Below are 26,004 nucleotides of genomic sequence, written 5' to 3'. Positions count from 1 at the left end.
GGAAGCAGCTGAGCAGGGTTGGTGGCAGATGCTTCCCAGACCCATCTCAACCCACCTGCCCCAGGACTCTGTGGTTCTAGCAGTGCAGGGTCAGCCCATGCAGCCCAGAACAGCTCACAGGATCAGCTCCTGCTCTGCTGCAGCTATCCCAGTTTCCAGGATTCAAAAGGGAAATCCAGAACACTCCATCTCCCCCTCCACCGAGTCCTCAGTGCTCCTGGGCTGGGAAGGGCCAGGCTGGACACAGCCCTTCTGCTCAGATTGAACCCAGCTCTCAGGGTGAAGAAGAAAAATCAAGAAATGGCCAATTGGCCCTTCTTCATATGAGAAGCAAATTCTGTATTTTAGAGAATGAAGGACAGCTCTGTCCTTCACACTTCAATAATAATTCCAGAGTCATTGAAATAATGATAAGTGGGAGACAAGGAATATTCACAGCTGGAGAGGTGCCTCCTTCAGGAGCAACAAGGCACCACCTCTGGTATTTTTGTGCATTTCTGCCACTTGTACACATTCTAATCCCAGTTCAGGGTCTATGAGGATGCTTATTTCCTTCCCCTCCAAGAACCACAGAAGACTTAGCAAAAACCCCAAAATAATAAAAACTTCAGGAATGGAAGCCACTTAGAAAACTCAAGGGATTTTAATGACTGAATGAATAAAGAACTACTTATTATATTTAAGTAGCAAACAAGTATTTTGCTATCAAAGCACAAGCTAAAGAATTTAAAGAAGCCATAAACATTAGTAAGCCCAACATACAGAACTTGGGAGTAAGAAGGCATTTTACACACAAGAGTTTATCAACACAAAACTGTTTAATATTTATTAAATGACACAAAATACCTAGATAACAGACTCACTCTCTGAGAGGACATGTATTTACATTATTTACCAACTTAAGAAAGACTCTCTGTACCCATATCAGACTTATGAAACATAAAAAAGGTTTTGCTGCTTTTTGCATCGAAGGATGCAACGGTGATACATGCCCTGTTTGCAAGTCTGCATAAACTATAAGTTTTTGATGCTGTGAAAAAGCACATTTTCATATTCTGGTAGCTGAGGGAAGAGGCTTCTGAAAAGTAACAGGGTTAGTTTTTCCCCCCCACTCCAGACACACTCTCAAGACTGTTATACAAAAAGTATATTACATTTTTGAATGCTGCTGTACTCTTACAATTTTAGTGTAACGTTTCAAAGAAAATGTTCTTCCTACTATATGAGAGCACTAAAAAAAAGAGTGGTATTTGAACATTTTTTTAGATGCACTTTTTTTTTTTGTTTTAAAAGAAAGCATTAGGGCAAATGATATGTCTAGGAAAGAATGAAAGGCTGACAAAAAAAAAAAAAAAGAAGAAAAGCTGAGACCAAAATATGAAGAACAGCTAAAGCAACTTAACAATTTGCTAGGGATTTTTTAAAATTTTTTTTTATTAACTATTTACTTTGGCACCTTTGTGTAAACTATAGAACAAAACAACGTTTACAACACATTTGCAATTACAGCATTTAAACAAAATGGTCACTTTTGAAACCAGCCAAGACAAAAAAATAGTCCATTTATGGGTATAAAGATTAAAAAACCTAAAATATATATTTCTAAGAATAAACTGCAATTTCTTATGAACAAGGTGCTATAAACTGCATGCAAGAGTCAAGATTAAAAATGTGTGGCCATAAAGACAAGCTGTGTTCTAGCCAGATGAGTTGTGGTCCAAGCCCATTTCAGTTTTTTCTTACAGAGATATATATGGCTCAAGAAGCAGGCACATGATCCCAGCAAGAATTTGCGGAGTTGTACGACGACAAATCTTGGCTGCAGCTTTGTCATGAACCAGGAATGAGCCAGACCTTGGCAGAAGAGATGAACAAGTTCTTGGGGAAAACCCATGAGCTACAAGGAGAAGCCTTCTCCCCTCCCCTCGCTCGCCCCTCTCCTGGCCTGGCCAGGGTTCTCAAAGTCCATTCTTTGGGTTGCTTTAACTGGATTGAGCTTAGGGTCTGCCTCAGATTGTGAATTCTGATGAGATTTCAGGACATTTTCTGTATAATATTTTCTGCATTAGACAGGATAAAAATGAAAGAAACCTACAGTCCTTTGCAGTTTGTTTGAGTGAATGTGACACTTGTGTAATGAGGGAGGGTTTTGCCACAGTGGGTGTTCACACATGGAGTGGTGTTAGATTGATATGCTACAACAGACTGAATGGAACCAGCTCAATGCATCAGCTCCTGTCTCCCAAAGAGTTAAGTCTTATGCTTCTTCTCCATTTCTCTTTAAAAGGAATCTTTTATTGGCTGAAGATACAAAACACATACAAGAAAAGGAACATTGAATGCGAAACACAGAAGTTTTTTTTATGGTGGGAGGCATTCTTTCCTCCCCAGTGGATCTCTATTTGAGCTAACACTTGAAGATTTGCAGGAGGAGTCTCCAAGGTTCTTCCCACATAACTCTACTGTCAGTATTTGTCTCACAGAGGCAGGGGTGGCCCTGGATGTCTACCAGTGGTTATGCTGCAATAGTGTCAAGGGGCAAGGCAGATTTTCTGCAGATCACAAAGAGCTGTATGATGGTTAGTTGAGGGTGACTGCAAATAATTTAGTAGGGGAAAAACCACCCACATTTGTTTAATCTGTCAGCTGAGGACTGCATACAAAAGAGCCTGAGAAAAAACATGGCTGGAGAATATATGGAATTAAACAGCAGATAAAAAAAAGCACTAAGGATGGGATGTGTCAGATAGAAAACACACACACACATACTCTCACATGCACACCCCTGAATGTGGGATCACAGTGATAGAAGTTAGAGTCAGAGAGAGCTAAGTTACACTGCCACTAAACAAAAGTAACATCTTGCTTCCAAGAGATATCTGGTATTCCCCAGGACTATCAGTGCCTGAAAGAGGATGAGGTTTTTCATTGTGCTCTGCAACACAGCTGATCATAGGTACAAAGCCTGGCTGGGTAAGGAAGAACTGGGATACGTAGAGGAGTTCCTTTTCTGCTGACACCTTTTTTTTTTCCATATATTCCTGGTACATGCTGCTATAAGCAATAAAAAATGTATTTTGTTGAAACAAAGCTCTACATTCAAGTGACTTACTCTCCCATGTCTTATAAAGATGCAAAGAATGCTCTCTGGCCATCTAAGAAAATATATTTTAGATGCCTTGTAGCAATACTTAACTTACTATATGAGAGGTAGGCTTCTGGGTTCTAGGAGGCCTGCTAGGCTCTAGGGCTGAGTTCTTAAAGCTTTAAGTTAAAGCAATCCAAAGCAGGGCAGTCTTAGAAGAGCTGCCCTGTCTAAACCTTGAGGTTAGTTCAAGTTTAGAATGTTGCAAAGCAAAACAAGTATTAAAATCCACTTGCAGTTTTTGTTCTTACAGCTTTACCACAATAACAGTGTGGCTTGTCATCTTTATTCTAGAGTATTGCTGCCAAGAGGTGAAGGCCTCCTACCCATGACTAGTAAAAACTGTCACTTCTTCCATTATGGCTGTTTTATGCTTAAAATTCTCAAAGGTGAACACCAAGTCTCATAGGCAAGCCATATAAATCTAATCTGAACTTGTTTTGTTGTAGCAGTTATTTAAGAATGGTGTTTGTATATACAGTACATATGCCCACACTGCAAACTTTATACTCCTTTTATAATGGCACCATTTTGTCTTAATTGCAACCAAGAATATTTCCCATTAGATCAGCAATAAGCATAGCTTGGCTTATTCCCCATTTTCCCCCCTCAAGAGAAACAAATCCAAATGTGGGCATCAACCAAACCAATGGTATGCATAACTGAAATGCATTCTGTACAGTAAATTAAAAGTTTGCATGCAGTTTAAGCATTTTAAAGGCTATTTTCTTACATTAATGAACCTTCTGTTTCCATTTAAAGATGTGAAAGATATCTGTCATATATCAAGGGACTCCTCTTCAGACCCAGAGACAAATGGAATCAGAAAGACCAGGTACTTTCTTTCAGCTTTCTGCACATCTTACTAAATAACATGCAAAGAGTTCAACAGCATTCTTCTTAAAATGTAAATATTACTCTTTAAATGGGCATGTTAACCACTGAAAGAAGTCCACTCTACTATACTTTTCCATTACACTGCTTTCATTCAATCATCGGTAGTATAAAAAGTCAATTAACGGGATCAAGAGGCTACTTTATCCACTGGCAACTGTGTAGGACACCAAGTGTGCAGTAAAACAAAGGCCAACATATGTTTATGCAATATAGTTGTACTGATTCGGGTTTTCTTTATCTCTTTCCATGTAGTCCCTGTCAATCAAGGATTCTATTCTCTTCTTAAGGTCAGCAGGCTGTAAAACAAAGCACATGTCAGCATTATTACTTGGCAGTCAATGCTTCTTGGTTCTTTCTTTCCACTTGAGCCAAATATCTATATTGTTTGACATGGCTGAGGAAACAGAAATCCCACTTTAAAAAAGTCCTTTAAAGTATCAGAGCTTCTAAAGTCTGCAATGTGTAACTGATAGAACAGAAAGTTACAAAGTTAGCTATCACCTGCAGCTAAACAGATTTTTGCAGGAAGGGAAGATACTTGCTGCTGTTTGAACTGAACTCTAAATAAGTGCAGTTTGTGCATCATGTACCAAAGTGTTTCTATTTCTGACTTTTAGCCAGTAAAAGTACAAGTTTCATTTCCTCTTGAAGCAAATGAGTTGTGCAATAGTTTGTCTGCCCTGTGATTTTTGTTGGGGGAGGAACTTTATAAAAATGCCTCATGATAACAAGTGAGGAAAATTATTTAAATGATCTGCTATAATCTTACACAGCCCAACTGCAATTTATGCAATCCTTACAGACCTGCAGGCACTCAACATGCTAATACAATGGAATGAAATAGCAGGACCTTTTGTTTTACAATTCCACTGATAGAAAGCACCATATATTTGAATTCCAACAATGCGTCACTGTCTGTTTGAAATCCCATTTCCATTTGTACACAATAAGCCAGTTATTTTATATTGCAACTGTGGGCTTCTTCAGCTTTGAGACATTCACCAATATTTTATTTTTATTCCTATATATGTGTGTATATATATTAACCAGTATAATCCATCCAGAAAAAACACTGTACTTCAAGAGCTTCAGCCAAGTTAAGATTGCAATGCAGAATTGGTTTTGAGATCTGAAGCATTTTCTCCTTTGCTCAAGAATGCCCTGCCAGAACACTGCAAACAGTGGAACAGCAATGTACAAGGAGAGCCAGCTGCTCCCTTACTGCTAACAAACTCCAGGGCTGAAATCCTTTGGAAATACATTTTAGTAACAACTGGCACTTTAAAAACTCCTGAAAGTGAGTATTTGCCCTTTCTAATACTAAAAAGCTGCATATTTTAGAAGCACTGTTTGACTGAGGGCAGGCCAGGGAAGATGAAAAGAACTGATAGAGTTTTAGAAGTATTAAAATCAGCACAGCACCTTGACTGGGAATTTCAGCTGGTTGTAGACCTCTGACACGAGCAGGTTGTGACTCAGCGTCTTGCGCATCTTCATGATCCGCACAATGGCGGCGTCGATCTGGTACTGCCGGTCCTGGAACACCCTCTCTGTAGTGCTTGCCTGCTCCTCCACCTGAGGGACCCATTCAGAAAAGCTTTAATGAGAACAGCAGCACTGTCAAAACAATTCTTTCAGTCTCCAAGACAATTCTCAGTGTTAAGACAGTGAAGTGCCTGCTGTCAAATATCTGACATAAAGCCTTTACAAATACGAAGGCTGATTGTCTGTTTAAAAACACACTTGTACAAAGATTTAAAACCTTTGTTCAGCTTTTACATTGGATGGCTGTCAGAGAAACAAGTCCACAGTGTATTTTCCATGTTCACAAACAGTCAGTAAAGCTCACAGAACTATAAAGGACAAAAAGAGCATTTCAGAACTGGAACTTCTCTTAACCTTAGAGACATCCAGCATCACTGGTGTCTTAGTACACAGGCACACATTTAAATCACTGTTAGGTATGTGCTGACATCCAAATTACAGGTGTAACTCTGACAGAGGTATCAGCACGTACATGACAACCAGGAGGAAAAAAAGCTTGTAAAAGGGCAGGCAACAAAGTTCTTAACCCAAGGATCTGAACCCCAGAGATTAAAAAAAATATACCGTTTCTTTCATCTGAATTTGGTTGATTTTTATCCTGAAGAGCTTATGTCTGAAATCATCATTACATGTGAATTTATCACCATCTTCCACATCTTTGCCTTTGGGGCTTTTAGTCAGTACTCTGGCTTTGCCACAAGCCAGAGATTGAAGTGTCCTTCTCAGCTCTCCATCCTCTAAAGCAGAAACAAGTTGTTTAGGTTTCTTTAGTAAGAACACTTGGAAGTACTCTGTTGTTTTTGATACCAACCTATCCCAGTGGCTTGCTTTATCTCCTCTAAACTGAACTCCTCTCCTTCATTAAACATGAGCAGCACCAGTGTCTGGAACAGGGAGACCTGAAGTTCTTTTTTGCCCTGTCACAAGGGAAATAAACAGATATCACCAGGCTATTTTTTCTGGGGAGTGGTGGGAAAGGAATGAGAGGAACATGAGAAACAAGTCACTCTTGCATGTCAGTTGTTTCACTAACAGAGTGTTATTTTATTCACTTGAGAATATGGAACAATAAAAGTTACTGGTCACTTCTATTTACTATGAAATGCAGCACAACCTTGAGGCTACAAGGCTGGACTATTCATTCTATCCAGTGACAAAATTCACCCAAGATATGCATCAGATGACTTAAAGCACAGAGTACTTAAAATTACAATTTAGAAGGCCTTTAAGTCAAAATCTAACACAAACATTAGTTTAAGGAACACAGTATAAGGAACCATAGAATCTTTGAAACAATCAGGTTTGATAATACTTGTTTTACCATTAACTTTTTCTGAAAATTGTTGTGGTAAGCATTCCTATTTCATGAGAATCTTGTGTCCACAGAAATACTGAAGGGGAATAACTGGAAACCCTTTCAAAAAGGTTGTGTTCTTGTACAATCCAGAATTTTTCTGTATTTCAGTAGTAAAAAGCTTACTGTGAAGATTCTCAATGCTATCAGATGAAGTAAAGCCATTGAAGAAGCATGGCTCCCTTTTTTTTCTCCTCACTATAAAAATGAGGGCAGTTTTTAATCTGGAGCTAAAGCCAGTGGATATTTTCCCCAACAGGTGTTTCTTTCCCCACCAATACAGTAATCAGGTGCATTTTCTTAGACATTAACACATCTGTTTCAGAAACTATCATTACCTGGAAAAGATAGCAGGAGGTTAAAAGTAATTGCAGAAACAGTGTTAAGTTTTCCATCACAGCACAAAAAAGCTTCCCCATTCATCCCTAAGGTACAACCCAGACTTGCAATCAACAACACAACAGTAGTAACAGAAACAACAGACTCACCTCTTTAAATTCTGCTTTTAGCACACAGTGTCCTAGTGTTGACTGCCACTGGAGTTTCCTACCACTGTGTTTTCCTAAATAAAAGGTCTTGAAAATCTCCTGCAGTTTTACCATCTAAAGAAAGAAAAATCCCAAAACACTGAAACACAATTTCTACTTTAAAAGCATCCTTCCCTCCTCCACAATCAATTAAGCCTTAAATCAAGGCTTAGAATGATAAAGGGAACTGCAAGAAAACAAATTTCATTTTAAAAAAGATAGTTCTGCATTTCTTTCTCTATGCACATTGAAAACCAAGTGTCAGTGGATGTCAAGTTGCATTTCTGACAGGCCAATACTTGTATAACCCATGAAGTTCATTACCTCTGGGGGCAGGTGGACCTCCATAGGCACGTAGGTTGGCCAGTATCCCATAGTCAGAATATTCACTGTTAGTTCAATGTTGCCAGGGACATTCTGATTTTGCATATACTGCAAAGAGAAACAAAATAAATTGAAATAGAGCTGTTTTAATGATACATATTTCAGACAGAACTGAAAAGTTAGAACAGGCATTGCAAGAGCAGAAAAGACAAATGACCACATGAAGTGTTTGTTGTATACACTGCAAGTTACATACAAGAAAATGAAGGTAAGAACAAGCACTTTTCTGAAGTTCAAAAGGCACTTCCATAAAAGAAGAAAACAGCAAATGCAGTGTTTTAGCAGGCTGAGATCTTATTAAGTGTGAATAGAGGAAAGAATGTTAACAATTGCTTGTAATCAAAACATTACAAAATCACCAGAATTAAATGTGCAAAAACTTCCAAGCCAGGCACCAGAATACAGTGATGTTAAAAATGTCTTACAGCTGGTGTTAAAATGTTTTGTAAGATTACAATTCTCTTATTGCTGTGGGTTGTTTATTTGTTTGTTTGAAGAAGCTTGTCTCAGTTTTTTTGCTGAGGAAAAACCTTTAATAAATTCAGTAATATTTTCAAGAGCACAGATAGGACAGACAGGATTTTCCCCAGTACCTGTTTGAATTGTATCATTATGTCTTTTGAAAGCTCCATATCTTTAAACATTCCTTCAAGTTTGCTGGTGAAAGCAGCTCCACATTCTATAAAAGAGAAAACATAAGTATTAGAAATTATTCTGTTTATTTTCAACACCTCAGAGTACTTATTCTCAGTGCCAGAATGTACTTCTAAGCAAGATGACCTTTTCCACCAGGTTTTCTTACATAAAGACCTGGATTCTAATTAAGGAACAGAATAAGGTTACAAACAAGGAAAAGGCAGATGTTTTGATGTGGTAGCTATTTTGCAACCCAGTTGTTTTTCCACATGGATCTGACTGTTCATTCTCTGACTATGGTGGCCACTGGTCACTCAGATGAAATTCCAATCCCTATCAGCTGCCTTTCAAACTGTGTCCTGATGGCAGAATTAGATCAAGCTCTAAAAATCTCACCCTTATCACCCAAAGGCTCCATCCAATGAAACAATAAAGACCAGACTAGAGAACAACTAGCTGGCAGTGAATAACAACTGGAAGTCATCTTTTCTCTGAGCACATCACTGATTTACCCAGCAGGGAGCCTCAAGCCTATCCCACAGGCCAAGATACACTGTGCACTTTTAAGTTCCTGGGTTTTGGCTTTTCCTGTTATAATTACAAAACTAAAAGCAAATGAATCTCCTCAAAACCCACCAGTCATTCAGGACCTGCACAGAGGCTTCTGCCCTCATGGAAAAAGGAAATACCAACAGTGCTTCTGTGAAGGCCTGTTAAAACAACTACTTTCAAAAGAAAGCTGATGGATAGAAATGATAGATAAAAATGATAGATATTTACCATGTTTGAGTTTGGAAAGCATAGATTTTTCAGCGTCTACTGATGCACTCTTCCCAACTAATAGTCTCTTTGCTAGATCTTTTTTATAAAAGGCCTCAAAGACATCTTTTCCTGTAAGAGATGAGATTTGAAAGTGAACACAAAGCACTGCTGGTTTTAAACAAACATTACCTAAAAAGACACAATTCAAAGCTCAGAAAAAACAAAAAGGGCCTTCATATGAAGATTTCCACATTTTGTTATTTGCAATTTGACAGGCAAAGTAGTTAGACAGCACTACACCAACAAAACACAGCCACAGAGAACAAACAACTGAAAATGTAACCAGACTGCAAAAATAATTTCAAAGTACCTTTATGTTACTGGGTAAACAACTGTATCCCCACCAAAAAAACCTAATACTTACCATATATGAATCTAAATATGATCATAATTTTATCCAGCATTTTTTCAAGTTCTTCATCAGTAGCTTCTTTGTTGCCTGCACGAAGCTTTGAATCTACATATTTAGCTAAAAGAGTGTTGAAAAACAGAGTTTAGCACATGCTTAATATCACAGTGAAACAAAACCTCTAAATCTAATATGAAATCCTGAAAATGGAAAGGATCCTGAAATCACTTTCTATCAGCCTCATAACAGCTACCTTGATACATTTTCATAGAGTTTATAAAGTTATACAAACACTACAGCCTAGTATCTTTTTCTAGATAAGCAATGACTGCATCTTAACTAAAAACATTTTGCCTATGAAAAAAAATCTTGGTCTATGTTGTGATCTCAAAGTAAAGTCACTGCTGTTGCAGATTGACATGGCTGTAATAGAAGCAAAAAAATCAGATAAAAATATGTAAATCCGTTATTTAAATGTGTTGACTATACTGCTGAATTTCTCTAGCGTATCATTATTTTGTTTTAATTTCCAGTTTCAATCAAACTAGACTGTTTTAATTTCAAATGGGCTGGTAAGCACATTACAGTTAGGGAATTAATACAAAAAAAGGAGGGCAGAAAGTATCACTCCACAAGCTTAACAGCACAACCAATTGCAAAGCAGCTTTTCATTTATTTATTATTCACTGTGTGGGGAAATGATTCCAATGCAGAGTACCAGGCATGTAATGCACCAATCTGTGAGTAGCATTCTTTGAAAACCCAAGGCTCTGTCCCCATACCATGAGAGCTTCAGTGCATCCCCAGCTTTCTTGCCTTGTATTAAACCCCTGACAGCTCTGTGCACACATGCTGGTGGCACAGTTATGTAAGCTTCTGAAAAATTCTAATTATTAGCAGTATTCTCATGTCTGGACACCAGCCAATTGCTGGAATGCCCAAATTTTGATGTTCTGCACTTTTTTAAAGCCTAGCCAGTTAAGTGATGACCAGCTTGCTTTTAATGTTTGATGCTACCCTCCCAAACAATTCCCTTGCATCTGGTGGCACAGCAGATCCCAGGCTGATGTGCACTGTGCATGTATTAACACAATTCCAGCATATCCCATCTGTAAGAGCATCAGCAACTCAGCACCCAAATTCTCACAGCAAAGAAATTGAAGAAAATACCTATGAGTTCAGCTGGCTTATTTGGTCTTTTGTTAATGAATGTTTCAAAGGCTTCTTTCATGGCATTTACAAACTTCTCATTCTTGAGAAAGCAAACATCAATAATATGGTCAACTTTGTCTTTAAAATCAAGAAGTTCTTGGACCATGGTTTTGTCTTTTTCAGGATTAATTACTATGGTGCTACCAAATGCCTGCAAAATAAAACATATCTTTCAATTAGCCTGAATAATTAATTTAAATAACAAGAGTTCTAAAATCTTAAGTTACCTTTGTAATATGTTGTTTCTGGTACTCATATTAGTTCCAGTAACAACAAAAGTATTACTTTATTATGTATTATTGTATTATGAAGTGTTTACTACATAAATCATCCCTAGGCCTTGCACATTGATTCAAAAACAACTGATGAAAAAGTGAATTGATTGAGAACTTCTGTCTAAAGAAATGAAGTTTTGCAAGACAAAATTAACGCATCCTTTTTAATCCTCTATATCCTCAGGTTTTACACAGGTAATGCTCCCACTAAATTGAGTTTTATTTTATAGTACTCTTCCTTCACAACAACCAAATTTTCTGTGACATTTTCACTGAGAAATAAAATGAATCATCCTAACTGATATTCAAGTGCTTTTTGAACCTCAGCTGGCTGGTAACTTGAACAACCACTCATTCTCACAGGAAATTTTATTAGGAAGAAGACAAACATTCTCCAATAAAAAATGAAGAAACATGGCTGTCCCACAAACTAACTAAAAGCAAGATTATAAAATTTAAATGTATTTGGAGTTCAATAATTAAACTGAATATTCACTGTTCTCTTCAATAGAGCTAGAACAGTAATTATACCTTTCCTGGGATGTTTCAATAGCTGTCTATTAAATAACAGGTTTATAAGCAAATATCTTCAATTTTTAGAAAAATGCAATAGTTTACAGAGATGACTCAAGTATGTGTGTATAAACCCCAGTGATACAGCAGTGGCAGCTGTTGCAGAGCTCTAGAACAGTACCTTTATGTATTCAATCCAGTGCTGCAAGAGAACCTGGACTCCACCTCTCACACGACTGAATAACTGGTACAGAAGGGACAGGTCTTGAATTCTGTTTTCATCAAGAAGGTGATTTAGACCTGCCAGTGGGAGAATTTCAATAGAAATTAAAACCAGAGTAACCCAAAGAAAGCACAGCTTATTACTACAGTGAGGCCTCTTCAAAACGAGTATTTTTAATCGAAACATTAGTGGTGGTATTTTTTTGGTTTTTATTTTATTTTAAAGTACCTAATTTAACCGTGAAACACAAAATATCTGGCTGAAACCTTAAGAATCTTATTACTGCACATGATTTTATTGCACTTAGGATACAAGTGCTTTATATAACAACCTTATCACTACATCTTTGCTTACTGCTTTACTATTCCCTAAAGATTTGAAAAGTTTACACTGTACTGATCAGCAGGAAAAATTCCTTGGCAAGACAGCTCTGAGTTTCAACTCCAGCTGGAAAATGAATCTTACAGATGATTGAAGGCAATCAACTTCAAGAAATATCTTAACCTTCACTTTTTAACTTTCTGGAGAAGGTTTGATGCTCTACAGCAAGGTTCTAATGAAACAGATGGGCAAACATTGATGCTCCTCTCAATGAACAGTTTGTTACACATGTGCAGGAAGATGCTCACATACCTGTTTCATTCAGAATTTGGCTACTAAGGAACTGATTGTTTATTATTCAACTCTTGCTGCATCTTGTTCCTATTTCCAGATGATCTCTGAGATAACCAGAGGGTCACTTGACTCCACAGAGACTATTGTAGAACTGAGGCAATGTATTCCACAGCTCAAATTATACTACATTTTAAAAATAAGCTGCTTTTTGTCAGCAGCAACTACTCAGTATCTCCCTTTTCTGTTACAGCCATAATTCAAAGTGTACTCCTTTCTTTACCTCCAAGTCTTCAAAATGCCACTTAACACATTGAGCTTGAGTCTCCTGTTCTAATTTTCCTTTTGCTTTGCTGTGTTATCAGAAGACAGCACAGTGTCCCCTTATCTGCAACCAGAATGGCCAGTGCTATTTTGGGCACTGAGGAGCAAAGGGAGTTAAGGAATGGTGCAGCTTGTCCTCCCCCAGCACCCATGGCTTTCTTTCAGCACAGGAGCTGAAAGCCCCAAAGCAGTAATTAGAAACATTTCCATAAAGAAGAAAGATTACCTTTCTGAAGAATGGCTGTTAAATGTTCACCTAGAAGTTGCTTTTCTACAGTAGCAATTAGTGGCTTCCTACAGAAGAAATGTTTAGAATTACTTTTCCTTTTTCCATTACTGACAGTTTTAAATCCTTCTTTTGAGATTATGTTAATTACATTATCATTGGGAGTGCTCTAATTATCTGTGGCCAAAGACCTAAAATGATTACACACATTTATCCTTTTTCTCCCCAGTAAACGATATTTTTTTCTGTTTGCTGACTGATGATTTTAATTCACACAATAAGCTTGTTGTACATGACCTGCAGGCAGCTGGACAATGATTCCATCAGTGAAGAAGTTGGGGAGAATTCATCCAATAATCTGCCTAATCCTGTGTTGTGGGAGGACATTCATGTCTTGTGAGACAAACCAAGGACAGATCTCAAGTCAAGAGGTATTAAAACAAAACAGGGAATTGCCCACTAATACTGGTGTGGAAGAAGAAAGCCATTGAACAAGCTAAATGCTTTTAACAGCTGAAAGAGGAAGGAAATCAAAATGTAATAAAACACCTCTCTCTCAGAGGTTTTGATATCGGTGACCTACATTTTCTGTCAGACACAACAGCTGTAGCTTTGTGTTAGAAGGCCTCCACCTGACTGTGTTGGAGGAAATCCTGCCTCTAAGTATAAAAGATGGGAGAATGACATTATTTAAAAATTTCCCAGACTCAACATGCAAATATTTTTTGCAAATATTCAGAGGTTTTACCTTAAGAATATTCTATGCCAAGTCTTATCACTTTCAGGTAGGACAACAGTTGACTAATTACATTTCAGCAGGAAGGAGACATCTGGGCTGGGAGAGGCAGCCTATTCTTCTTCATGCAAATACTGAACATTTATGCCAATATAACAGTGACTTAGAAGAATAAAATGCTTTTAGCTGTGTGAGCCAAGACAGTGCTTCATTGTAAACATGGAAATGTGGGAAGTGAAAAGCATCTGATAGTCAGTCAATAACAGAAATAAATTGCAGCTACTTAAATGGCCCTCACCAGAAGAGGAGCCAAACTGCTCATACCACCAGGCAAAGAGAAATTACACTTACTGTGTGCTCTGATCTAAGTAAGTGATTATTCTGTCTGCTTCTTCTTCCAAGCGCTTGTTGACATGGTGAAGATATTCTGGAACCTGAAAATGCCAGAGTAGTTTTGTATGTTAAAAAAAAAACAAACAACAGAAGGGAAAAAGGGAGACAGCACTGGTCTGACAGAAGTAGCAGCTTCAGTTTTAATCAAAAATCATTGGCACTGTGACTGAAGGCAGCTGCACACGCATTTCCTTTTCCAGAATACTATAAAACAAAGTCCCATTACTGCCTTGTACACTAAGGCAGCAGAGTATTTCTGTTCCCTGACACTGCTTTGACAGTAGGCACAACAAACACTGTCAAACATCCCAAATACCTCTCGCTCCTGCATCAGCCTCTGGCCCTCTGCTGCATACAGGCGATTGGTCTCCTCCAAGAATCTGTGCTCGAAAGAGTCCTGATAAATCTGGGGAAACAACGTGACACAAAGCCAGGGTAAAGCTTACTGAGCACCAAGTAAGAATGTGAGCTCTTTCCTGGTTTTAAGGTGAAACAGGTGTACTCACCTGCAGGTCAGAAAGCATGCTCAGAAGGCTTCGCAGTAAGCTCCTGTCAATGGCCTCACCATTTCTTTCCCTCTCAATCAGCAGCAGAATGCCATCAATAGTTTTGTTCTGAACCTTCTGATCACTGATTATATGAGTTCTGAACAATTCTAGTCCCATATCCCTAAAAAGAAAGCAAAGACTGTTCAATAAATTGTTTAAGAATAAATCCCAGATATCTCTTATTAACGATGATCTAGATCTAATAAAGAGGCCAATACCAGCATTCTTCCAGTTCCTCATTCCTCTGCCTCAAATCACTCAAGATGAACAAATATATGAACACTAGAATAAACCATGACACTGCACCAATATGAAACTACACATTTTAAATACCAACCCAGATATTTTTTCCTAAATAACCATGTAACTTTTGCAACATCTTTATTTTTCAGCTGGTTGGCAGGATGTTGGAACATCAACCTTCATGAGAAAAAAAAATATCATCCTGTGTTCAAATTCCATGGTTATGGTGCTGGACAATATTCCTTTTTTGTCCATCACTTACTCATCTCTTATTCTTAGGCACAGCTTAGAAGAACTCAGTGATGTGACAGACAAGGATCTCTGCAATGACCATCCCAATTAAATAATTTCCATGAATTTGGAACTATGGGTATGGTCACTCTTAGGAAAAGTCAAGCCCTCCATCAATCTCTTCCAAAGTAATTCATGGACCAAATAACAGTAAGGCATATACTAATTATTAATAATAAGAGGAGCAGAAGTTGAAGTCCAAAACAGCATATCTTGCTTTTATTTTAAGTAATTCTTTCCAACTTGAAATACTGTGCCTGCTAAGGCAGTTATTGGGCACCTCAAACCCTTCCTTACACTTCAGTTGTGGACCAGACCCCTTCCTTTAACTGTGCAAACTGGAGGCTGATATCTACTTCACTGAAATTTGGGATCACAGCTATTCTAGAACAATCCTATAATTTATGGCAAATAAATTCAAAGTCTTCCTTTGCAACAAGCACTCATGCTTTCACCATGTAATTTAAAGGTCACTATGAGGTTTGTATTAAAAAAATCCATCTGAAAATCAGCAAGATCTAAGCAATAGTTGAAACACATCCACAAATAATTTTATTTCTACCCCCCAAATAATTTAATTCTTTGTGCCCTTACCAAATAGATGGCAGCATTGAGTTCTGCAGGACATAAGTTCGATCCAAGAACAGGAAGATACTTCTGATCATAATCTGTCACAGGAAGGAATAAAACAGCTACAATCATTTTACTCTTGAAACTGAAAAGCAACACCAGTTATGCTCAACAACAACAAGAAATCCCACCAATTGGTTTCAGGCAGTTCTTTCTTGGACACTGCTAATTTAATTATTTATTTATCCCTTGCAATCCCTGCAAGGTGATCAATGTTACAGTTTGCATATTTCTGTATAACAGAACAGCTCCTTTAAAAATAGGTATAAAGGAGAAAGGTTTGCATAAAACAGACAATGAGGAATTAGGGGTGTCTGTGTGTCCAGGATCAGACCCATATGCCAAGAAACACAGCACAGGCAAGTTATTTTCAAGGCTTGATTTCTAACAAACTAGATACAGCTGTATATCACAAAGAAACCTTACATAAATTTAAGACATTTTAGAAATTTGAAAAAAAAAAGTTAAGCAAAACAGGCTGACAAAGCAACTGGTTTTCCTTAAAAAGATAAACTTACCATTTGTCTGCAGTGATCTTGCCAGCATTTGTCTATTTTCTTTAGAAAAAGGACACTATCCAATGAATCCGTGAAGAAATCATTAAGAAAACCATGATTAATAGATGGTGTAAACAATGAAATGAACCAACTTTATTATTTTTTAAAGACACTTAGCAGGGAGCACAACAAACTCACCTACTCTCACAAAGAACTACCAGATAATTCCTTGTAACACATTTATTTTTATTTTTTAATAAGGGTCTTTGTGTTAATAATGAGAAATCAAAATTATCAGAACAAGTAAAAAAATTATCTAAATAATTCTGAATATTTTGTTTAATCCCCATCCCTGGGGAATGGAACAAACATACATATCCCCATACCTCAAAAACCAACAATACCCAATACATGTAAGAGCTTACCACTACACTGTAATTTCAGCTCATGTGAAGAGTTAACATTAAGAAATAAATTCTGTCCTTCAAATAAATCTTTTATTCAGCTCTGACATGCTGCCAGACCCCCATTACTTTTCCAAAAAAACCCAACAGCTACTTGTTGGATGACTTTTCACTTTATCTAAGCTTGGCAAGTTCAATATAAAAAAGCCTGACATGATACAGCCAATGAAGGCTTTTTAAACCTTGCTGCAAATCCAACACAGATTTCTGTAAGATGTCAATGTTTCAGAAATACCAGTGAAACTTTCTCAGAAACTTTTCAATGGTTACAGGCATAAATGGAACAAGTAATGTTCCCCTAGCTCCCACAAAGAAATAAAAGCAAAACCAATTACACAAAGCCTAGGAATTCAGATTATCATGGCCTAATGTCATGAACTATTGAAAGAAATCCATCACTATATACTTGCAGGTAAAACAATTTTGGCTTGTCAACAGCTAAGAAAAGGATATTCTCTGAATTGGTGAATTTGTGCTTTAATGTGGTCTTCACAGATCTGCCTCAATTGTTTGTACAAATTTGCAGAGATCTTGTAGGAGCAGAGATTTTCAACAGCCTGAAGAGAAAGAGAAACAAATCTTGCTATATTCTTACATGTGGTTTTACAAGAAAGGAGGACACCCCTTCCCAGACCAGGATTCTGCTTCTCCCAGCTTTTAACCCAGTGAAGTGCTGCATGCAAACACCAGAGACAGACATGGCACTGCAATGGGACAGGAGATAAAGGCAGGCTGTGCCCTCAACAGCTCACAGACCACCAATTTTGTCTCTCATGTGGAACTGCAGGACTGACATCTCTAAAAACAAGGGTGGTACTTTAATATCCTCCAGTAGCTTGCTGGGCTTCACACCTCAAAGCAGTCACCTAAAGTATAATTTTATTAACTGCTGTGCTCTGCATGTCACACTGATATTAGTGGAAAAGCACTGCCAGATTAATTTCATTTTGCAGTCCTTTCCTTGATTAAGCTTCCCTCATCCCCAAAAGTACATATGTATACATATATTATCTATCTTATCTATCCATCCACCAACTCCCTGTCTGAATAAGTTTAATTATAATCCTGAATATTAGTAGCATGACTACATTTACAGAGACAATCCCAGATTTCTAGATCTCATCAAGTATTAGAAGAATTACCACTGTGCTCACAGTAAGAAGTGAAAAGAAGTTTAATGGGGCCATGTCTTGGAGACTGATCAAGAAAACAATAATTCTTAAGTCCATTAGTGTATCTCAAGACTTCTAAAATTCAAACCCATTGTCCAGAATTCAAAAGCAACTAAACAACTTTAACTCTTTGCAGGCTGGTGAAAGACACAGGAAGGGATTATCCTATAAAACATCTGTAGAAGCTAGAGGAAAAGCATAAGTGATTTTCAATCAATGCTTTGTGCCATCATTTACTAACTGGAAAAGATTTCAGTTGCTAGTATGACCAGCTCCTTGGGGGAAAAAAAGGACTGGAAGGTAAAGTTTGTTCCCTAGCACCTGCAGGCAATCATGGAGGGACAGCACAGCTCAGAAGTGCACAGAGCAGATTTGTGCCATCACCCCAGAATATTTCCCAACAGTCCAAATGGAAGCACAGTGAGCAGTCACCACTAAAAGCACAGCAACAACCCAAATAGCTAAACAAGAGTTCTTGGGTTCATCCCAGGACACCAGCAGGAATCATTCTGAGTGCAAGTGCACTGCATCTAATCCTGGCTCTAGCACACTGAGGAGTTAATAAACCCCAACCAAACACAAACCAAACCTCCATGAAAACCAAAACCCCACAACAAAACCATCCCACACAATAACCACAAAACTCCCCAAACCTGCATGAGCTTAGTGTCAGAAGTAAACAGATAGAGCAAGAGAGTGAAAGTGCCAATTAACCAAAACAAGTCTGAATGAAGACCGTAAGGAAAGCCAAAATTATCACACAAGTGCACATATCTTAATATTTGGAAACAGCAACAGGTAGAGCAAGAGAGTGAAAGTGCCAATTAACCAAAACAAGTCTGAATGAAGACTGTAAGGAAAGCCAAAATTATCACACAAGTGCACATGTCTTAATATTTGGAAACAGCAACAGGTTTGACTCTCAGCCTCAACACTTAAGAATCACCAAACATAGAATAAAGTGATAGGAAAATGTGTTCTATAGTTCACTGCTCAGAGGAGGTTATAGCACTGCTCAAGTCTGTTCTGCTATTGGATATAACCAGGATATAACCTGATACTTAATTCAGCAAAACAAGAGGATGAAAAACACTGAGCTTGAAGAGCCTGTTTAGAAATTCAGCAATTGCAATCTTCCTAGGCTTCTTAACTTCTTCCACTTTGGAGAAGCCAACTGAGAGCTGGGAAGGTGAATGTTTTGGGTGGAACTTGCCTGTCACCTGCAGAACCAGGGTTACTCTGCCTTCAACCCACCAGCTCAGGACACCAGCAGCCTCCGTCCTGGGCTTCTGGTCACCTCATCCCAACACTGTTAAACTGCTGCTATCAAACAAGTACTGCTGCTCTAAATCCTTAAAAGAATGAGCTTCTGCACTGGAGATGGACAAATGCATACAATTAACTCTGAGTGAAATAAGCATGTATTAACATACACCTACTTTGATGGAGTGTTCATAGAAAGCTCAACTTTTACATTTGTCTATCAGAAATTCCAAAGTGTTAAACATGGCTGCTAGGATTGGGTGTTTGAACAAAGTACAAAACTCCTGCATCTTTGCTGATGACATATACAGAAATGCCTTAATTTTTAAGAGATTAATCCCCTACTGCAACATTATGCTTTGCTTAATTACTAGTGCTAGACAATACTGATTGTATCTAAAATGTATCAACATCAACACATGTGGAAACTTTAGGGCCTCTAGTTCACAAAATGATCCTGTTCTGAATTAGTGGAAAAAAATGTTCCTGTCAAGGGAATCTCACCTAATGATGGTGAGAAAATCTGAAGAGCCCTACTTCCTTTGTGTAACATGTATGCAGTTAGATGTGGTTTTCTGGTTTTCTCTTTGGTTTTTTTTTCGGTTGCTTTTGTTTCCCCTTTTAACTGCAGCATCCACACCTGGGTGTCTGTGGTACAGAAAAAGAACTGAAGACAACTCTGATAAGAGAAAATCAGAACTTTCCTGAAGTACTTGAATCTGATTGATTAAAAAAAAAAAAAAAGCTATGTATCAGGTACCAAAGATCTAGATCTCTACTTTCAGGTACTAATATAAGGAAAATTATTCTATGAAAAAAGCATTCAATTCTGTAGCACTTCAGCTACTCAAGGATGGGAATAATTTTGTTTGCTGAAGAAGAACAAAGCAAGTATGAGGCTTGGGTCCTGCAAAGAAATAAAGCTTCAAAATATTTGCCCAGTGGGATTTTTCTAGCACAGACAAGAGTTAAACCAAAAGCAAGAAGTTTAACTCCATTAAAAAAATAATTATCTTCTTTTGAGGTGCACAGCAGAACTTTTGCAGACTCTTTTCTAATTCCCCTCTATGTTGGATAATGGTGTCTGCCAAGACATATTTGGGATCAGATCCTTTTACCAAGCAGCTGTTCAGAAATGACATTAGTTTAGTTAGCATCTAAAAACACTAGTGATTCCTTTTACTATTTTTAAATCGAGACATTTATTTTTAGATTTATATTAAAAAAAATCATACTTCATTGCACTCTATTTCACTGAGAAGTATCTAAGTAATAACAATGTTGAAACACTGAGATTTAAAACAAAAAAGCTTATTTTTTGTTTTCAGGTCCTAAGTAATATTAAATTATGCTTGGGGTAAGATTGAGCAAAAAATTAAGCAACACTGTTAAACAGAAGCAAGTATTTCAATAGAACTCTGTATTTTTTAACAATTTTGGACAGCCTTCAAGCACTTAATTAACAGTTATTTGCATCATTAGTCTAGAGTAAGTAATTTACAATACCACCCAGTACAATTGGTTGTAATTTGCTATCACTTCCACCAAGTTTTGCAAAAATAACAATACTATCTATTATTCTGACAAACTGTTAAAAAGTAGTATTTTTAGTTAATTAATTGAACAGTTCAAAAGACTATAGTGATCTTAAGAATGCTGTGGACTGAGGAACAGCAATTAATTCTTCCTTAAATCTGTCCCCAAGCCTTGTACAAACAGGATTTTTCCTCATATACAAATGCAGCTTTTGTTGAAAAGGAGAGGGCAGGGGAAGAAGAGACACTAAAAAGTAGTGGTGAGAAGGCTATATACACACACAGAGGAACAAATTAAACAACTAACCAGGTCATAAAGGCTTTAGAAGCAGAGGAAAAAGTTCAAGAGCTTCTTAACACCCAGCTAAGGCAGCACCACTGCCATGCTGCTAAAACTGCAAGTGACGTTGGTAGGGAAAAGGTGAGCAGGGAAATCTCCCCAGCACACTCAGCTGAAAAAGCAGAAGTGGAGCTTATAAAAAACATCAGGAAATGCAGTTCAATCTGATCACTTCCTAAAGTATTTAAGAGAACACAATCAGAGCTGTTGCTGGCAATAAGGTTGGATTCTTAATTGTTAGAATAGAACAAATGCTGCAATGCCTGAAAATTAAAATCAAACCAAAATAATACTATTCATGAAGAAAAATGGTGTTCTATTTACCTACTAGAAGCCAATAGAAAGCTTTTGAGTGATTTGTGATACTTGATTGTGAACAGATACTTTATTCAGAAAAGAAATTATATTTTAATGTAAATAATCTTATTCTTAAACACCAATATTTGAGGATTTCAGCTTTAGCAGATAAACACCATAATCCCCTAAAAAGAAAAGGGAATATAGCTCCTTGCCTTAGTTAATTCTCATCAACTGCTGCAAAGGAAACCATACCTTGGGTTTTGTTAAGACAAGTAAAAAAAAATACATTAGTTTGATGCTAGGTCTTGTGAAATTGTATTTCATTATGGAAAGATGAAGAAACTATTTGGTGACAAGTTTTTCAATGACAAAAGCAGCTATCAAGCAAAATGCCATATTCTTACCACCATATCAAGTATTTTAAGCAAAGAAATCTGAGAAGAAAACAGAAAAGCCTTAACCCATCACTTGTACTTAATGCACTTACCTGATAGAGCTCTTCTAAATTGTACTTAATTGAAGTACTGTTCTGGATAGCTTCTACAGCTTCTTTCAGTTTTTGCCAGGTTTCATCTGTGTAGTTTTCAGGCAATTTGGGTTTATCTTTAAAATAAATGATACAATGTTTGAGAATGTATTTAAATAAAGCAGAACCTTTAACAGAAATTAAAAGTATGTAGCTTTGAGGGATATGGGCTGATGGTCCAGCTTTTAATTTATACTTACATGGAAAGAAATCATTTATGTAAAAGCAGTATCTTATTCACATTTGAAAGAGTAATATATTGAAGAAATTCAGCATTGCTCTTCATGTACACACCACAGCACTTGTAGCCCAAACAGAACCTGTGGTTTACAAAAATCACAATCCTGTGCCTGAGCAGCCCAAGAAGGGCTAAAAGCAGCCAGAATGATCTATACCTTCCTTATATTCTCATTACCAGGACAGCAGAGCCAAAAGAAAGGAACATAAAAGGCAAAAATGATGCATTAAAAGATACACAGTTGTGTGTATCTCAGTTTTTAATTTACTGCTCATTAATTCTACTCCGTATTAGCAGTTGGAAAGAGCTCCTCAAGAAACACTCATGGAAACACTGTAATTACTGTACAGGCTTTATGGTCCCAAGGAAAACCTTCCAATTTTCAAGGAATCCATTTATGTCTCTCTTGGGTTTGGCCAGTGGATATTTTTTAGAGTTAAGCCTCTTTTAATGCTCAAACAGCTCCAGATCTGATCCTCTCCATTATTTTTTCTGGCTCTTTTCTTGAGATGCCCCTGCTCTGCAGCACCTTCAGCAAGACCACAGCATTTACAACATGCTGAGATATTCCCCAAGTCACATCCTCAGAATATAAGAACTATTCAAAAATTTTCTATTCTTGTAACTACCCAAAGTGAACATTTTTGTTCTAATAAGGACATTCCTAAATGGAGAAGACAGAAGAAGAAAATCTGAGGAGGAAGATGACACATGCACATTCATGCTACCAACAGGTGAAACTGGCCCAGAGTTTATACTCTATTCAAATTGACTTTTACACACCTAAAAGTAAAAAAACAAATTTTAAAGCTTTATGATTTCCTTAGAAATAACTAACAGAGAGAAGCAATTATTTTGTTCTTCCAAGCATTTCCCTACAATATTGGCAATATCCCAACATTAGCTGCCTGATCTGGATCTAGAGACAACTGAGCATGGACTTGCCTGTTTTCACCAGCAGCTCCTGACTCTGCTGCTCAGCAGGCAACACCAAGGGAATGGATTTTAGGAAGCTATTTAAGTTGTAAATGATATTATTGCCATCACATTAAGATAAAGACAAAAATCTTAAGATCATTATTCAGTTTAGCATCTGATAGTAAAGAAAAAGCAAGGCTGTCAGAATACCAAGACATCCTTTTTAAGCAAGGTTCAAATATCAATTCATAAGCATTGATGATCACAGCACTGTGCAATCCATGACATTTAACAGGTATTTTAAAGGTGAGAAGTTAACTTCCCTTAAAGATAACAGTGCACCAGCAAGTGAAGAGCAGCCTATAATGCATCATAGGTTTCTATTTTAAAATAATCAGTCAAATTAAATGATGATGCTTTGATGGGCAGAGAACATTTTTAGAATTGGAACCTTAAAGCAAAGAGTTACAGTGTGATCATGAATTCCTGCAAAACATTACTAATCCTTACCTAATGCAATATGTCGACAGAACATTTCTGTCAATTGTGTATTTAGAAATTAATTTTAATTTCGGTAATATCTTTTACCCCTCCACAAACCAAAACACATGAGGAGAAAGAAACAACCCAAAAAAGCAAGGTAGTGGACTATGGTGGAAGATAGCAAGAAGCAGGAAATAAAAAAAGCCCATGAGAGCCTCATGCTTATAGGGAAAAAATGGCAGCATTTTACTAAGCTTTCCGCCTACCTATTTGTATTTTTATTTACTAGAAAATGAAGTAGCATAATTCTGACATCAGAAAAGTTTAATTTCTCTACCTTGGTCTCTAGTAACACTACTCAAAAATCTCAAACACATATTTGGAGAGAATTATAAAATGATGCAAACTTGTAAAGTAAGAGTAAGGTAAAACAGAGAAAAGATACTACAATTAAAAATTACAGTGAGAACATGACAAGAAAAAAACTCTACAAAAATTTGAACTACCTACTTTAAAGGCAAGTGGGGAAACCAGAAAGGAAATCCACCATAATAGCCCGATAATCACCTTAGTTTCAACATTTAAAACTAAGCACAGGCAGATTATCCTATAAACAGACAACAGGGATAGAGACAAGGCATGCAGATCCAAGGCCAATTAAAAAAAAAAAAAAAAACCACATTCTCTGCAAAGACTTATCATAAACTGGGCTAAAATATACACTAAGCTCTGAATCGGGATTACTAGAAAAGAGCTATCAGACGATAAAAGTTTAAACAAAGGAGATTTACACACTTAGGCAGTAAAACCTGACACCTAACATGCAAATTAAGGCCTTCTCAAGAGATAGAGTGAAGGGAGTCTGAAAAATAATTCCAAGCAGCAAAGTGTAGCCCAGGATGTGTACATGACCAGGCAAGCACACATCAGAAATCATGATTCCCCTTTACATAAGTATAGAAATGTTCACCACAGAAAAGCAATTCCCACAAAACCCGGGGCTATTTGAAAGGAACCGGTTTCCAGGCTGAAAACGAAACACAAAGTCGAGTGTCAGATCCCCACAGGTTGTGACAAATTATGGCCTGTTACCTTTAAAGTTCTTGATCACTAATTTCTTGGCAGAGCCAGGTTTACTGTTGGCGAAACTGGAAACAGTAGAGGAGGCAGCTTTGGTCAGGCCATTTGCATGGTGCCCCACAGCCACTGACGAAATTAAAAGGCTTTTATTTTTAAGCTGTTGCTGGTGCTGCTGCTGAGAAGAGGCAGCAGGAAAGGAGGAGGAAGAAGACTCTTCAGCCATCTTCACATCGAGTCCAATAAAATCCACGGAGTCCTCAAAGCGCAGCTTCTTCTGGAGGTGATGGTTGGAGGAAGCAACCCCTGAGGAGGAGCACGAGGAAGTGGTGATGACAGAGGAAGATGATGAGGAGGTGTTTTTGGAAGGAGAAGAGGTGCAGGAGGAAATGGAATCAAATTCTTCTTTTTCGGAATTAGTGTTGCTGCTGTTATTTAACTTTCTCTTCTTGCAGGAGGAGCTGCTGCTAGTGTTACCATCAGTGGCAGGTCTGACCTCCTGGGCTGCAGCTGGGGGGTTGGGGGAAGAGAAACCTGTGGGAAACATGAACACACAGAAGTGAACAGGCTGAGGGGCATCAAATCCTTGTGGTGTGACAAAGAGAGGGGGAGAGTTTTGAGAGTCAGTCTCTGTTTGCTGTCTCTGTGGGGGGGTCTTTCAACTCCTCCTTCTCATCAGCAGAGTCCTTCCGTATTCCTTCTCCTTCGCGTTCTTCTTTATCGGAGCAATCACTTTATCTCCTCTTCCCCTTTTCTTTATTACTTTGGTTCTTCTCAGGTAGTTTGTCGCTGCCTTTCTGCTTTTACTCCTTTCCCAGCGGAGCGTTTCCGTTCCTGACTCTCGCCGCCCACCAGTTCCTTTCAATTCTCCTCTCCAGCCGCAGAATTCCCCACGGCGAGCCGCCCGCTGCCCCGGCTTCTCCTTGCGCTCCCCTCCTGCTCCGGCCGCCTCGTCTCCGCCGAGCAGCAGCGGGGAGGGCTGAGCGCGGCTCTCTCTCGCCTCGGCTCCAGCCCCTCGCCCCACACGGCTCCCGCTCCGCCCCGCGGCCGCTCCGCTCGGGCCCCGCTCCCCCCTCTCCGCCTATGCCCGCGCTCCCTGAGGGGGGACGGCCCGGCCGGGTTGTTATTGTCACTGCACGGCAGAGGGAGCGCAAAAATGGCGGCGCATCCGCCCGCCGTGCATGACGGGGCGCGGCGCACGGAAGCGCAGCCGGGAAGCGCTGGCACCGCCCCGGGATCCGCCCCGGGATCCGCCCCGGGATCCGCCCCGGGATCCGCCCCGGGATCCGTCCCGGGATCCGCCCCG

The 26,004-nt window shown here is 38.3% G+C and overlaps 1 protein-coding gene across 2 annotated transcripts; it reads right to left on the bottom strand.

Moving 5' to 3' along the window:
• Positions 1 to 1,410: 1,410 nt before the first annotated feature.
• CUL4B (cullin 4B) lies at positions 1,411 to 25,842 on the bottom strand. 2 transcript variants are annotated; one of them, XM_058814269.1, is made up of 20 exons: positions 24,714 to 25,842; positions 21,944 to 22,059; positions 17,300 to 17,403; positions 16,404 to 16,473; positions 15,850 to 15,923; positions 14,680 to 14,842; positions 14,490 to 14,579; positions 14,132 to 14,214; positions 13,045 to 13,112; positions 11,841 to 11,959; positions 10,830 to 11,022; positions 9,675 to 9,779; positions 9,269 to 9,379; positions 8,446 to 8,531; positions 7,793 to 7,900; positions 7,430 to 7,543; positions 6,399 to 6,504; positions 6,152 to 6,324; positions 5,465 to 5,617; positions 1,411 to 4,338 (listed from the first exon to the last, which is right to left on the bottom strand). In XM_058814269.1, the coding sequence occupies exons 1-20, from the start codon at positions 25,243 to 25,245 to the stop codon at positions 4,243 to 4,245; spliced, it is 2,664 nt and encodes an 887-aa protein (XP_058670252.1). In that variant the 5' UTR covers positions 25,246 to 25,842; the 3' UTR covers positions 1,411 to 4,242. The 2 variants fall into 2 exon arrangements, with proteins under 2 accessions (XP_058670252.1, XP_058670253.1); XM_058814270.1 differs by lacking the exons at positions 1,411 to 4,338; positions 5,465 to 5,617; positions 6,152 to 6,324; positions 6,399 to 6,504 and adding an exon at positions 6,641 to 7,279.
• Between the last annotated feature and the right edge of the window lie 162 nt (positions 25,843 to 26,004).

This window comes from Ammospiza caudacuta, chromosome 14 (genome assembly GCF_027887145.1).
Source record: "Ammospiza caudacuta isolate bAmmCau1 chromosome 14, bAmmCau1.pri, whole genome shotgun sequence".
In the NCBI taxonomy this organism is placed as follows: Eukaryota; Metazoa; Chordata; class Aves; order Passeriformes; family Passerellidae; genus Ammospiza; species Ammospiza caudacuta.
The sequence above is the reverse complement of the archived record's forward strand: the minus strand, read 5'-3'. Positions and strand labels throughout refer to the sequence as shown.

Excerpts from the sequence above, each read along its gene's own strand:
- CUL4B (XM_058814269.1), bottom strand. The coding sequence starts at position 25,245 with ATGTTTCCCACAGGTTTCTCTTCCCCCAACCCCCCAGCTGCAGCCCAG. Across the intron at positions 13,113-14,131 it reads TACTTAGATCAGAGCACACA|GAAGCCACTAATTGCTACTG; the intron begins GTAAGTGTAATT and ends TTTCTTCTGTAG. Across the intron at positions 5,618-6,151 it reads AAATTCAGATGAAAGAAACG|GTGGAGGAGCAGGCAAGCAC; the intron begins GTATATTTTTTT and ends TGGGTCCCTCAG.